This window comes from Achroia grisella, unplaced genomic scaffold, assembly GCF_030625045.1.
Source record: "Achroia grisella isolate CSIRO2021 unplaced genomic scaffold, CSIRO_AGI_Agris_v1 utg13590, whole genome shotgun sequence".
Classification (NCBI taxonomy): domain Eukaryota; kingdom Metazoa; phylum Arthropoda; class Insecta; order Lepidoptera; family Pyralidae; genus Achroia; species Achroia grisella.
The window spans coordinates 2,169-17,163 of record NW_026712625.1 but is presented as its reverse complement, the minus strand read 5'-3'; the positions used below and the strand labels follow the sequence as shown (position 1 = coordinate 17,163).

General features: G+C 60.8%; 1 protein-coding gene and 1 pseudogene across 1 annotated transcript; both read left to right on the top strand.

Annotated features, from left to right (window-relative positions):
* Positions 1-4,997: 4,997 nt before the first annotated feature.
* LOC131855203 (uncharacterized) lies at positions 4,998-7,265 on the top strand. The gene has a single exon (XM_059206446.1). It carries the CDS (start codon positions 4,998-5,000, stop codon positions 7,263-7,265), a length of 2,268 nt encoding a protein of 755 aa, XP_059062429.1.
* Positions 7,266-14,041: 6,776 nt separating this feature from the next.
* Positions 14,042-14,139, top strand: LOC131855204 (U6atac minor spliceosomal RNA; annotated as a pseudogene).
* Positions 14,140-14,995: the final 856 nt, after the last annotated feature.

Sequence of the window (14,995 nt, the reverse complement as noted above, 5' to 3'; positions counted from 1 at the left end):
GGTTTGGGTCCGATGCCCGGTCGGGATTGTGAAGCGGCTGGTCGACGCTGGCCGTCTCAAAGTGGGGTGGACGATGGCGCGGGTGCGGTCCTTAGACCCCCGGCCGATGCGGTGTTACCGCTGCCTGCTCACGGGTCACGTGGGCCAGCGGTGCACCGCCAAGGAGGACCGCAGCGGAGTCTGTTTCCGCTGCGGTCAAGACGGCCACAAGGCCGCATCGTGCGCCGCCCCTTCGCCGCACTGCCCATACTGTGCAGCGGCCAAGAAGAAGGCGGACCACAGAATGGGCAGCACCAAGGGGTGCCGTCCGCCCAAACAGGCGGCGAGAGTGGAGGCGATGGAGGCCGAGTCCGGCCCGTCACCTCCCACCACGGGCCTCGCGGCAGCCGATGCGGGGGCGTCGGCTGTCACCTAAGGCGGGATGAGGCCAGGAGTTGGCGCGCGTGGTGTCCGCGCGCGCCACTCAGGAGTGGGGCTGAATAGCCCGCGCTGCCGGGGTTTACGGTTGAATATCATCATGATCCCGTAACCCCGGCACCAAAGCGCTCGGAGGACACCAAGGGGTTTTAGCCGGTAGGAGTCCGGCAGTACCCCCACGCGTCCCCCGGGGCGTGCGGGTCTCCATGATGGATTTCCCCTTGTAAAAAAAAAAAAAAAAAAAAAAAGGTTAGGTTAGGTTAGGTTAGGTTAGGTTTTCCCTCGGCGTTCCGCCCCATAGTGCTGTTGGACGAGATCGGCAAGCTCTTCGAGAGAATCTTGGCGGGCCGACTCGTCCAACACCTGTCTCAGGTAGGTCCCGATCTCAGCCCGAAGCAGTTCGGGTTCCGAGAGGGGCGCTCGACGATAGACGCGATCTCGCGTGTGCGCTCCCTCTCGGAAGAGGCGACGTCCCAGGGTGGGGTGTTGTTGGCGGTCTCTCTAGACATTAAGAACGCCTTCAACACCCTGCCCTTTGCGACTATTAGGGAGGCGCTGCAGTACCATCGCGCGCCTCCCTACATTCGGGACGTGATCGGGGCCTATCTCGAAGACAGGTCTGTGCTCTGCACGGGGCGGAACAGCGTTGTAGTGTCGAGGGAAATGCAACGCGGTGTTCCACAGGGATCGGTTCTGGGCCCGATCCTGTGGAACATCGGGTATGATTGGAACCTGCGGGGCGCCCTTTTAACGGGCACTGACCTCGTGTGTTACGCGGATGACACCTTGGTCACTGCCCGGGGGCGGGACCTACGGGAGGCTACCCGCTTTGCCACGGCAAGCGTGGCGCTGGTCGTCGGCCGAATAAGGAGGCTTGGGCTCCAGGTGGCGCTGGAGAAGACCGAGGTCCTATGTTTTCATGGGCCTCGGCGCGCGCCACCTCCGGATGCCCAGCTGGTCGTCAGTGGCCAGAGGGTGGGGGTCAAGCCCTGTATTAGGTATTTGGGGCTTGACCTGGACAGCCGTTGGAGCTTCCGCGCTCATTTCCGGAACCTGGTCCCTCGCCTTATGGCAGCCGCCGGCGCTCTTAGCTGGCTGCTGCCAAACGTGAGGGGCCCGGGAGAAGGTTCCCGCCGCCTATACCTCGGCGTGGTGCGGTCCATGGCCCTGTACGGGGCCCCCATCTGGGTGGGGGCCCTTGGTAGGGAAAATGTGGCCTGCCTCAACAGGCCACACAGGGTCATGGCCATACGGGCCATAAGAGGCTACCGCACCATATCCGGGGAAGCGGCGGGTCTGCTGGCGGGGTCTCCTCCGTGGGACTTGGTAGCGGAGCTCCACGCGTCAGTGTATCACTGGCGCGCGGAGCGACGTTCCATGGGGGAGGCACCCGCTGGCCACGAGATTGGAGCGCGGAGGTCCGACTTTCGGCGGATCCTCAGGATCAGGTGGAGAGAAAGGCTGGCCAGTCCATCGGCCGGCCTGAGGACCGTCGAGGCTGTCCGTCCCATCCTCAAACGGTGGATGAATAGGAGATGGCCACTGACGTACCGCATGACGCAGATACTGTCCGGGCACGGATGCTTCGGGCGGTATCTGTGTCATGTGGCGAGGAAGGAGCCGACGACCGGCTGCCACGAGTGCGGAGGTGTTGAGGACACGGCGCAACACACGCTGGACGAATGTCCAGCGTTCGAGAGTGAGCGCCGTGTCCTCACACGAATAGTGGGGGACGATCTCTCGCTGCCGAATTTAGTTCGGAGGATGATCAGTAGCGAGAGATCGTGGCTGGCGGTGAGCTCCTTCTGCGAGGAAGTTATCTCGCGGAAGGAGGCGGCGGAAAGGGAGCGGGAGTCAGCTCGTCCCGCTTCCCTCCGCCGCAGAAGAGCCAGGCCTAGAGGTGGGGGCGTACCCAACTCCGCCCCCCTCTATCCCCCACTGGGGCCGGGGTGACTGCCTTGAGGGAGGCAGTCCCCCCAATCCAAAGGCCCCGGAGGTGTGCGCGTGTACCCACACGCCTCCACAATGGAGTAGGGCGAAATAGGTCGCCCTAACCACAAAACGAGATGGGGCCTGCCCTACAACATCTACAGGGCGGGCCGTCGCCGTCGGAGCTGGGGTAGAATGCACTTGCGAATCCCCTGGCTCCGGCATAGGCGCTCGTAGGTACACCGTGTGGTTTTTAGTGAGTCAAGACTCACACACCACCTCGCCATCCCTCCGGCGAGGTGACGGTCTTTTGAAGATTTTTCCACACGTTAAAAAAAAAAAAAAAAAAAAAAGGTTGGGGCGTGAGTCGGGCAACCTCCTAGTATGGGCCTGCCATTGGGAGGCTTCCCCATCCTCGTGGATACGTCCGCGGGGAACGGTGGCCGAGCAATGGTTTGGTTCTGGTACGCCCCGGGCGGGATAGTAGTCGTTCCTTCGGGATACGGCTACTATGTCGGCCAGTAGCCCGGCAGGTTGGGCGGGTTTAGGATTCCTATGCCTCGACAAAAGTCGAGGATCCCGGAGTTAGGAACCCGCCCAACTTCTTGTTTTAGTCTTCTTTTTGTTTGTTTCTTCTTCTTTGTTTTGTTTGGGTTTTTACTTCTTTTCGTTTTGTTTTCATTTATTCGGGTTTTAGTTTGTTTTTGGTTTCTATCTGTCTTTGTCTTTCTATTTGTCTTTTCTGTCTTTTTGGTTTTGTCTTTCTCTTTCTTTTCGTCGTTCGTGGCAGGAGGTCGGGACCACACCCGTAAAAAGGAAAACTTATGCATGGCTGAACGCAAAAATAGAGTACCCCAGGGAGGTACCGGTCGCTCTGCGGCCGGAGAATCCTCCCCCACCGCACCGGATTTGCCGGGGGTGGGCTGTCCCGCGTCTTCTGGGGGGGACACGCTCAGTCGTAGGAGGGAGTGGGAGAAAGAGGTCATGAGGTGCGTCGAGGCCGTACAGGGGATTGAGGAGCTGGAAATCCACGTGGCCGGCATGGACTCCGAGTGTACGGAGTCCGGACTGTCGGTTGCGTCGGAGGACTGCCGCAACTCCCTGTCGGTAACGACGGAGGACTGCCTGAGGGTGAGCACGTCGCCCAAAAGGCTTAGGCGTAAGAGGCGTGTCGTCGAAAAGTCACAACACCTTGACTCCGACGACGACGTCGAAGTGGTGCAGGTGGAGCGGGCTGCGATCCCGAAGATAGGTGGGAAAGTGGAGTATCTTCATACCGTAAACATGCACTGGGTGTGATGACAGTGGTCGTCCGCCCAGTGTGAGAACGGGGGCCCTGGGTTCGCTCGGGGCTGCGAGGAGACAACCTCTATAAAAAACCTCTGGCGGTCGGCGCGGCTGTCGACGAGGAGGACGTCGTCCGGGCGAGGAGCGCCCGCAGACGACGGAGTCGACGCGGCGTGAGGATCGTTGCTAGGCGTCTTCGGACGCTGGGCAACACTCAAGGAGGCAACACTACCGGCGCCTACGGTTTAACCGTGTGGCGCGGTAGTGCTTATGGAGGATACGGTCCCGGAGGCGCATCGCGAATCTGGGTAAGTATTCACGAGTAGGCAGCTCCCGATTTTAACATGTTAAGATCGGGAGTCCTATCTGCGGAGGACATCCCCGGGCTGCGCCTTGGTGCGGCTTGGTGGGCAGACTGCTGACGGCGCAGGGAGTACGTCGCCGAAGGTAAGTATGCGTATGTCGCCCCGACCCGTCGGGGCACCGGGCGGAGCGGTGCCTTCAGGACCGCTTCCGTCCGGCGGGAAGGCTATACGCGGTCGCGGCTGCGGTGCGCTTCTAGCGCAACGCAGCGGCGATCGCGGCCTTTGCGTGGGGGGCGGAAGGTGTATTTTCACCCGAAGCCTCAACTTGGACACTCGGAGTGGAGGATGTAGGGGTATCCGAAGTTCCCAGGAGGCGAGTGATCCGTGGAGTGTGGGCGTGGAGTGGTCCCCGCGCCCAACATTCGGCGGCTCCTTCACTGGAGACCCGCGGCCGGAGTGCGGTTGAATGCAAATGCGAACCCGCACGAAGGCGTCTTTCGTGGTTTTTGGAGGAACACCGAGGGGTTTTGGTGGGTCGGATTCGTCCAGTCCCACAGTATTCGTCCGCTCCCCTTCATAAAGGCGGACGTTTCGGTATTGAAACCTTTCCCCTCGTTAAAAAAAAAAAAAAAAAAAGGTTGTAATTGGGGCGTGTGTCGGGCAACCTCCAAGTATGGGCCTGCCATTGGGAGGCTTCCCCATCCTCGTGGATACGTCCGCGGGGAACGGTGGCCGAGCAATGGTTTGGTTCTGGTACGCCCTGGGCGGGATAGTAGACGTTCCTTCGGGATACTGCTACTATGTCGGCCGATAGTCCGGCGAGTAGGTAGGAGTGTATATAGTGTATATAGTTAGGTTAAGTTATTTATTTGTAAATAGTTAGGTTTAGGTTGTAAATATGTACATAGTTTCTTCTTGGTTTTCGTTTTGTTTTCCTTCGTTTTGTTTTGTGTTTTGTTTCCTTTCCTGTCCTATATCCTTTCTGTCCCCTTCTTCTTCGTCTTAATTCTTCGCCTTCCGCGGGACCTCACCCGGGTAAAAAAGGAAAAACATGATGACATGGCAGAACCTAAAAAACGATTACCCCAGGAAGGTACCAGCAAAGCTGGAGAATCCTTCCCCACCGCACCGGACTCGCCGGGGGTGGGCTGTCCCAAGTATTCTGGGGGGGACAAGTTAGGCCATGAGTGGGAGGATGAGGAGGAGGTAGATGCAGCGAGGAGGGAGTTTGTGGAGAGGCTGCTGGATGAGATGGAGGCGGAAGCAATGGAGGGCTTGGATTCCGACTTCTCGGGATCAAGTCTCTCCTTGGATTCGGAAGCAGGAAGTGACGTTGCCGGCACATCAACATCTTTGCCGCAACGGCGATCCCAACGCAAGAGGCGGATCGTGGAAAAGACCAAACCGGACGATGACGCACCAGAAATCGTGTTTAAAACACCGGTGCAGAAGCCCGCAACACCATCTGCGGCAAAGAAGGCGCCCGTTACAAAAGTGGGTGGTAGTAATACCGGGCCAATAAAGAAGGTGACGAGGGGGGATGACCCTGATCTGGCGCAGGCGAAGGCCGAATTGGCCGCCGCTACCCAGAAAGACATGGAGATGGAGGCGGCAGCCGCAGTAAAAGCGGCTGCTCCGAAACCGGCGAAGCGCCCTACCACCCGCAGACCCTCAGATGAGGATGCGAAGCGCTCCGACGTCCTGGTTTCGGACATCCAGGAATGTGCCCTGAAGGTCCTCGATGCCGTGAAGAAGTCCGGCCACCTGAAGGGCACAATCGTGAAGGACATCAAGGACGCCGTCGCTACCATCCGCGCGGCGTCTGAGTCACTAGAGGGTAGGACGTCGTCTACCGAATGCGCAGCGCTTCGCCGGGAGAATTCCAGGTTGTCGCGAGACTTGGCGGACATGCGGGAAATGATGACCGCCATTAGGGAGGAGTCCGCCAAGTACTACGTAGAGTTGAGGGACCTGAAGAAGAAGACAATGGGGTCCGCCGGCCAGAGCATGGATCAATTGGCGGTGCTCAAGGCGGAGAGGGCAGAATGGGAGCGGGAGATCTCCGCGACCCGTAACTCCTACCAGGAGTTACTGAAGAGGAGTACGGAGGACCGCCTACTGCTCACTACGGTGCAAACGGAGTTGGCGGAGGCCAAAGTCGCACTGGCAAAACTGCCGGAGAGTGCGACCATGGACATGGCCACTGACGCTCAGGGTGCTGAGCCGGTAATCACCGTGGGCGTTGAGGCACGCATCGTCCGTCAAATCGGGGACATTTTCAATGCCCGATTTGAGAGAATTGAGGAGCTAGTGGGCAGGCCGAAGAACTCGCCGCCTAAACGAACCGCGGCCGCACCCCGAACACCTGGGCCGGCCACGAGAGGAGGAAATGCGGCTCCTGTAGCCAGCACTAGTGGAGCGGGGGTGAGCGCTTCTCAGCCTCCGCCTGCTAAAGAGCAGTGGACGACTGTTGTTCGTCGGGGAAAACGCGCCAAGTCCGGAAAGGACCAGACGTCGGCCCCACCCACACAGGCGTCTTCAGGAGGTGCCGCTCAAAAGGAGGCTCCGAACGTGGCCCGGAATCAGGCCAAGAGGGGAGAAAACGCACGGAGAAGACAATTCCGCCAACCGCGCTCATCGGCGATAGTGCTAACGCTAAAGCCGGGAGCTGTGGAGGCGGGATCCAGCTATAAGTCGGTGCTCCGAGAGGCCCAACAGAACATCAGGTTGGATGCCCTCGGAATCACCGAACTTGGCTTCAGGCTGGGCATTACGGGGTCCCGCATCCTTGAAGTGAAGGGACCAGTGGAGGAAAGTGGTGGGAAGGCGGACGCCCTCGCCGCAAAACTGTCGGAGGTGCTCCCGGCAGAGGTGGTCAGCGTCACCAGGCCGGTCAAGTCCGCGGAGTTCCGCGTCTTGGACCTGGACGATGCCACAACAGTAGCAGACGTGGTGGCAGCCGTAGCGCGTGAGGGAGACTGCGCCGAGGCCTCCGTAAAAACGGGGGAAATCCGGCGCTCTCCCTCCGGGAGTGGCTCCGTCTGGGTCCGAGGCCCAATCGGAGCAGTGAAGCGGTTGGTAGATGCCGGCAAAGTTCGAGTGGGGTGGACGATGGCACGGGTGCGGTCTTTGGACCCCGGCCGATGCGGTGCTACCGCTGCCTGCTCACAGGTCATGTGGGCCAGCGGTGCACCGCCAAGGAGGACCGCGGCGGACTTGCTTCCGTTGCGGACAAGACGGCCACAAGGCCGCATCGTGCACCGCCCCCTCGCCGCACTGCCCTTATTGCGCGGCGGCGAAGAAAAAGGCGGACCACCGTATGGGTAGCACCAAAGGGTGTCGCCTGCCGAAAGTGGCGGGAGTGGTGGGGATGGAGGCCGAGTCCCGTCCGTCACCTCCCACCACGGGCCTCGCGGCAGCTGATGCGGGGGCGTCAGCTGTCACCTAAGGAGGTATGAGGCCAGGAGTAGGCACGCGTGGTGTCCGCGCGTGCCACTCAGGAGTTGGGCTGAAGAGCCCGCGCTGCCGGGGTTTACGGTTGAATATCATTTGATCCCGTAACCCCGGCACCAAAGCGCTCGGAGGACACCAAGGGGTTTTAGCCGGTAGGAGTCCGGCAGTACCCCACGCTTACCCCGGTGCGGGTCTCCATGACGGATTTCCCCTTGTAAAAAAAAAAAAAAAAAGGTTTTCCCTCGGCGATCCATGGGGGCGCCCTTATAGGTTCGTCAGGGGCAAGTTACGCCCCTGGGCGCCCCCCGTGGCAGAGGGTCTCCAGCCGCAGCAGCTGGAGGGGGTGTTGGAGGAGCTGTTCCCGAGACAGCCTCCCTTCACGCCTCCTCCGATGATGCCGCGTGGCAGTGATGAAGAGGCCAGCGGCGTCAGCGCTGCTGCGGTTCCTGCCATCACCGAGGAGGAGTTCGCCGCGGCCGTGGATAAACTCCGGGGCAAGAACGTCGCCCCGGGTCCGGATGGTATCCACGGCCGCGTCCTGGCCTTGGCCCTAAACACCCTAGGGGACCGACTCCGGCGCTTGTTCAATGCGTGTCTGGAGTCGGGACGGTTTCCCAACCAGTGGAAAGCGGGTAGAGTGGTCCTGCTCCGCAAAGCGGAGCACCCTGCAGGTTCGGTGGTTCCCTCGGCGTTCCGCCCCATAGTGCTGTTGGACGAGATCGGCAAGCTCTTCGAGAGAATCTTGGCGGGCCGACTCGTCCAACACCTGTCTCAGGTAGGTCCCGATCTCAGCCCGAAGCAGTTCGGGTTCCGAGAGGGGCGCTCGACGATAGACGCGATCTCGCGTGTGCGCTCCCTCTCGGAAGAGGCGACGTCCCAGGGTGGGGTGTTGTTGGCGGTCTCTCTAGACATTAAGAACGCCTTCAACACCCTGCCCTTTGCGACTATTAGGGAGGCGCTGAAGTACCATCGCGCGCCTCCCTACATTCGGGACGTGATCGGGGCCTATCTCGAAGACAGGTCTGTGCTATGCACGGGGCGGAACGGCGTTGTAGTGCCGAGGGAAATGGAACGCGGTGTTCCACAGGGGTCGGTTCTGGGCCCGATCCTGTGGAACATCGGGTATGATTGGAACCTGCGGGGCGCCCTTTTAACGGGCACTGACCTCGTGTGTTACGCGGATGACACCTTGGTCACTGCCCGGGGGCGGGACCTACGGGAGGCTACCCGCTTTGCCACGGCAAGCGTGGCACTGGTCGTCGGCCGAATAAGGAGGCTTGGGCTCCAGGTGGCGCTGGAGAAGACCGAGGTCCTATGTTTTCATGGGCCTCGGCGCGCGCCACCTCCGGATGCCCAGCTGGTCGTCAGTGGCCAGAGGGTGGGGGTCAAGCCCTGTATTAGGTATTTGGGGCTTGACCTGGACAGCCGTTGGAGCTTCCGCGCTCATTTCCGGAACCTGGTCCCTCGCCTTATGGCAGCCGCCGGCGCTCTTAGCTGGCTGCTGCCAAACGTGAGGGGCCCGGGAGAAGGTTCCCGCCGCCTATACCTCGGCGTGGTGCGGTCCATGGCCCTGTACGGGGCCCCCATCTGGGTGGGGGCCCTAGGTAGGGAAAATGTGGCCTGTCTTAACAGGCCACACAGGGCCATGGCCATCAGGGCCATTAGAGGCTACCGCACCATATCCGGGGAAGCGGCGGGTCTGCTGGCGGGGTCTCCTCCGTGGGACTTGGTAGCGGAGCTCCACGCGTCAGTGTACCACTGGCGCGCGGAGCGACGTTCCATGGGGGAGGCACTCGCTGGTCACGAGATCGAAGCGCGGAGGTCCGACTTTCGGCGGATCCTCAGGATCGAATGGCGGGCTAGATTGATGAGCCCGTCGGCCGGCCTGAGGACCGTCGAGGCTGTCCGTCCCATCCTCAAACGGTGGATGAATAGGAGATGGCCACTGACGTACCGCATGACGCAGATACTGTCCGGGCACGGATGCTTCGGGCGGTATCTGTGTCATGTGGCGAGGAAGGAGCCGACGACCGGCTGCCACGAGTGCGGAGGTGTTGAGGACACGGCGCAACACACGCTGGACGAATGTCCAGCGTTCGAGAGTGAGCGCCGTGTCCTCACACGAATAGTGGGGGACGATCTCTCGCTGCCGAATTTAGTTCGGAGGATGGTCAGTAGCGAGAGATCGTGGCTGGCGGTGAGCTCCTTCTGCGAGGAAGTTATCTCGCGGAAGGAGGCGGCGGAAAGGGAGCGGGAGTCAGCTCGTCCCGCTTCCCTCCGCCGCAGAAGAGCCAGGCCTAGAGGTGGGAGCGTATCCAACTCCGCCCCCCTCTATCCCCCACTGGGGCCGGGGTGACTGCCTTGAGGGAGGCAGTTCCCCCAATCCAAAGGCGCCGGAGGTGTGCGCGTGTACCCACACGCCTCCACAATGGAGTAGGGCGAAATAGGTCGCCCTAACCACAAAACGAGATGGGGCCTGCCCTACAACATCTACAGGGCGGGCCGTCGCCGTCGGAGCTGGGGTAGAATGCACCTGCGATCCCCTGGCTCCGGCATAGGCGCTCGTAGGTACACCGTGTGGTTTTTTAGTGGGTACAAGACCCACACACCACCTCGCCATCCCTCCGGCGGGGTGACGGTCTTTTGAAGATTTTTCCACACGTTAAAAAAAAAAAAAAAAAAAGGTTAGGTTCCCCCGCAGGTTCGGTGGTTCCCTCGGCGTTCCGCCCCATAGTGCTGTTGGACGAGATCGGCAAGCTCTTCGAGAGAATCTTGGCGGGCCGACTCGTCCAACACCTGTCTCAGGTAGGTCCCGATCTCAGCCCGAAGCAGTTCGGGTTCCGAGAGGGGCGCTCAACGATTGACGCGATCTCGCGTGTGCGCTCCCTCTCGGAAGAGGCGACGTCCCAGGGTGGGGTGTTGTTGGCGGTCTCTCTAGACATTAAGAACGCCTTCAACACCCTGCCCTTTGCGACTATTAGGGAGGCGCTGAAGTACCATCGCGCGCCTCCCTACATTCGGGACGTGATCGGGGCCTATCTCGAAGACAGGTCTGTGCTATGCACGGGGCGGAACGGCGTTGTAGTGCCGAGGGAAATGGAACGCGGTGTTCCACAGGGGTCGGTTCTGGGCCCGATCCTGTGGAACATCGGGTATGATTGGAACCTGCGGGGCGCCCTTTTAACGGGCACTGACCTCGTGTGTTACGCGGATGACACCTTGGTCACTGCCCGGGGGCGGGACCTACGGGAGGCTACCCGCTTTGCCACGGCAAGCGTGGCGCTGGTCGTCGGCCGAATAAGGAGGCTTGGGCTCCAGGTGGCGCTGGAGAAGACCGAGGTCCTATGTTTTCATGGACCTCGGCGCGCGCCACCTCCGGATGCCCAGCTGGTCGTCAGTGGCCAGAGGGTGGGGGTCAAGCCCTGTATTAGGTATTTGGGGCTTGACCTGGACAGTCGTTGGAGCTTCCGCGCTCATTTCCGGAACCTGGTCCCTCGCCTTATGGCAGCCGCCGGCGCTCTTAGCTGGCTGCTGCCAAACGTGAGGGGCCCGGGAGAAGGTTCCCGCCGCCTATACCTCGGCGTGGTGCGGTCCATGGCCCTGTACGGGGCCCCCATCTGGGTGGGGGCCCTAGGTAGGGAAAATGTGGCCTGTCTTAACAGGCCACACAGGGCCATGGCCATCAGGGCCATTAGAGGCTACCGCACCATATCCGGGGAAGCGGCGGGTCTGCTGGCGGGGTCTCCTCCGTGGGACTTGGTAGCGGAGCTCCACGCGTCAGTGTACCACTGGCGCGCGGAGCGACGTTCCATGGGGGAGGCACTCGCTGGTCACGAGATCGAAGCGCGGAGGTCCGACTTTCGGCGGATCCTCAGGATCGAATGGCGGGCTAGATTGATGAGCCCGTCGGCCGGCCTGAGGACCGTCGAGGCTGTCCGTCCCATCCTCAAACGGTGGATGAATAGGAGATGGCCACTGACGTACCGCATGACGCAGATACTGTCCGGGCACGGATGCTTCGGGCGGTATCTGTGTCATGTGGCGAGGAAGGAGCCGACGACCGGCTGCCACGAGTGCGGAGGTGTTGAGGACACGGCGCAACACACGCTGGACGAAGATGTCCAGCGTTCGAGAGTGAGCGCCGTGTCCTCACACGAATAGTGGGGGACGATCTCTCGCTGCCGAATTTAGTTCGGAGGATGGTCAGTAGCGAGAGATCGTGGCTGGCGGTGAGCTCCTTCTGCGAGGAAGTTATCTCGCGGAAGGAGGCGGCGGAAAGGGAGCGGGAGTCAGCTCGTCCCGCTTCCCTCCGCCGCAGAAGAGCCAGGCCTAGAGGTGGGAGCGTATCCAACTCCGCCCCCTCTATCCCCCACTGGGGCCGGGGTGACTGCCTTGAGGGAGGCAGTTCCCCCAATCCAAAGGCACCGGAGGTGTGCGCGTGTACCCACACGCCTCCACAATGGAGTAGGGCGAAATAGGTCGCCCTAACCACAAAACGAGATGGGGCCTGCCCTACAACATCTACAGGGCGGGCCGTCGCCGTCGGAGCTGGGGTAGAATGCACCTGCGATCCCCTGGCTCCGGCATAGGCGCTCGTAGGTACACCGTGTGGTTTTTTAGTGGGTACAAGACCCACACACCACCTCGCCATCCCTCCGGCGGGGTGACGGTCTTTTGAAGATTTTTCCACACGTTAAAAAAAAAAAAAAAAAAAGGTTAGGTTCCCCCGCAGGTTCGGTGGTTCCCTCGGCGTTCCGCCCCATAGTGCTGTTGGACGAGATCGGCAAGCTCTTCGAGAGAATCTTGGCGGGCCGACTCGTCCAACACCTGTCTCAGGTAGGTCCCGATCTCAGCCCGAAGCAGTTCGGGTTCCACACACGCGATCTCGCGTGTGCGCTCCCTCTCGGAAGAGGCGACGTCCCAGGGTGGGGTGTTGTTGGCGGTCTCTCTAGACATTAAGAACGCCTTCAACAAAAAAACCATCGCGCGCCTCCCTACATTCGGGACGTGATCGGGGCCTATCTCGAAGACAGGTCTGTGCTATGCACGGGGCGGAACGGCGTTGTAGTGCCGAGGGAAATGGAGCGGTGTTCCACAGGGGTCGGTCTGGGCCCGATCCTGTGGAACATCGGGTATGATTGGAACCTGCGGGGCGCCCTTTTAACGGGCACTGACCTCGTGTGTTACGCGGACACACCTTGGTCACTGCCCGGGGGCGGGACCTACGGGAGGCTACCCGCTTTGCCACGGCAAGCGTGGCGCTGGTCGTCGGCCGAATAAGGAGGCTTGGGCTCCAGGTGGCGCTGGAGAAGACCGAGGTCCTATGTTTCATGGACCTCGGCGCGCGCCACCTCCGGATGCCCAGCTGGTCGTCAGTGGCCAGAGGGTGGGGGTCAAGCCCTGTATTAGGTATTTGGGGCTTGACCTGGACAGTCGTTGGAGCTTCCGCGCTCATTTCCGGAACCTGGTCCCTCGCCTTTTAGCCGCCGGCGCTCTTAGCTGATTTGAAGGTTCCCGCCGCCTATACCTCGGCGTGGTGCGGTCCATGGCCCTGTACGGGGCCCCCATCTTGTGGGGGCCCTTTGTGGCCTGTCTTAACAGGCCACACAGGGCCATGGCCATCAGGGCCATTAGAGGCTACCGCACCATATCCGGGGAAGCGGCGGGTCTGCTGGCGGGGTCTCCTCCGTGGGACTTGGTATATGTCAGTGTATCACTGGCGCGCGGAGCGACGTTCCATGGGGGAGGCACTCGCTGGTCACGAGATCGAAGCGCGGAGATCCGACTTTCGGCGGATCCTCAGGATCGAATGGCGGGCTAGATTGATGAGCCCGTCGGCCGGCCTGAGGACCGTCGAGGCTGTCCGTCCCATCCTCAAACGGTGGATGAATAGGAGATGGCCACTGACGTACCGCATGACGCAGATACTGTCCGGGCACGGATGCTTCGGGCGGTATCTGTGTCATGTGGCGAGGAAGGAGCCGACGACCGGCTGCCACGAGTGCGGAGGTGTTGAGGACACGGCGCAACACACGCTGGACGAATGTCCAGCGTTCGAGAGTGAGCGCCGTGTCCTCACACGAATAGTGGGGGACGATCTCTCGCTGCCGAATTTAGTTCGGAGGATGGTCAGTAGCGAGAGATCGTGGCTGGCGGTGAGCTCCTTCTGCGAGGAAGTTATCTCGCGGAAGGAGGCGGCGGAAAGGGAGCGAGAGTCAGCTCGTCCCGCTTCCCTCCGCCGCAGAAGAGCCAGGCCTAGAGGTGGGAGCGTATCCAACTCCGTCCCCCTCTATCCCCCACTGGGGCCGGGGTGACTGCCTTGAGGGAGGCAGTCCCCCAATCCAAAGGCCCCGGAGGTGTGCGCGTGTACCCACACGCCTCCACAATGGAGTAGGGCGAAATAGGTCGCCCTAACCACAAAACGAGATGGGGCCTGCCCTACAACATCTACAGGGCGGGCCGTCGCCGTCGGAGCTGGGGTAGAATGCACCTGCGAATCCCCTGGCTCCGGCATAGGCGCTCGTAGGTACACCGTGTGGTTTTTTAGTGGGTACAAGTCCCACACACCACCTCGCCATCCCTCCGGCGGGGTGACGGTCTTTTGAAGATTTTTCCACACGATAAAAAAAAAAAAAAAAAAAGGTTAGGTTGTGTCTATTGAAAGGAGAGACGGTTAGCACTCCCCTTGACAAGGATGGAACACACAAAATGGTTAAGGCACAACTTGTTTTTTGAACTTGACTTGTTTTGTTTCGTTTTTATTTTATTGTGTTTTTCTTTCGTGTTTTTCTTTTTTTTTTCTTTTCTTTTTTTCCTTTTATTAATTAGTTAGGTTTGTAAATATATAGTGGTGTTCACCGGGAGCGGCTGCACTGTGCAGGGGATTAACTCTGCCTAGTTTTGCCCGCTCCAGGAAGGAGCCGACGAAACCCTGGAGCAGTTAGTGGTTCTGTACGCAAGCCTCTCATTTTATTGTGCTGAGGATGGCCGGTGATCGTGGCTGGACTTAGGTCGGGCGAAACCCTGGAGCAGATTACCATTCTATCCCCCCTGTGACTGTCGGGTTGAGGAAGTTGGCTGGTGGTAGCAGCCCCTTCCTTTTTCCCGTCCCCGCTGGGGGGACGAGGAGTGTGTGTCCCTGCCCCGGGACTTAGCGTTTTGGTCCATGTCGGACTCCATCACGCTAGCGGACGCCGACACGGTGCGGTCGGCGAGGTCGCGGCCCGTCTCTCGGCCAAGGTCGCGGGCATCTCGGCCTTCCTCAGCGTCGTCGACGCGCTCTACGCGCTCGACGCGCTCGATGCTGGTGGAGGACGAGATGTCCGGGTGCCTGGTGTCGATCGACGACGGGCTCACGAAAACGGCCGTGCCGAAGCGGCCGCACGCGGATGGACCGGGCCCTTCCGGGGCGGCGGGCGGGAGTGCCAAGCCGTCGAAGATCCCCTGCCCGTCGCCCGGGACCGGGGTGGTTCTGATGGTGCCTGTAGGCCCGGAGAGTCCGACCACGTCGCCGAAGTCCCGGCGGCAGGAGAAGAGGGGAGATGACGGGACGTTTGTCCGTCCCTCGGGGGTCCCTGTGGGGAAGGGGAAGGTCCCCCCAAAGG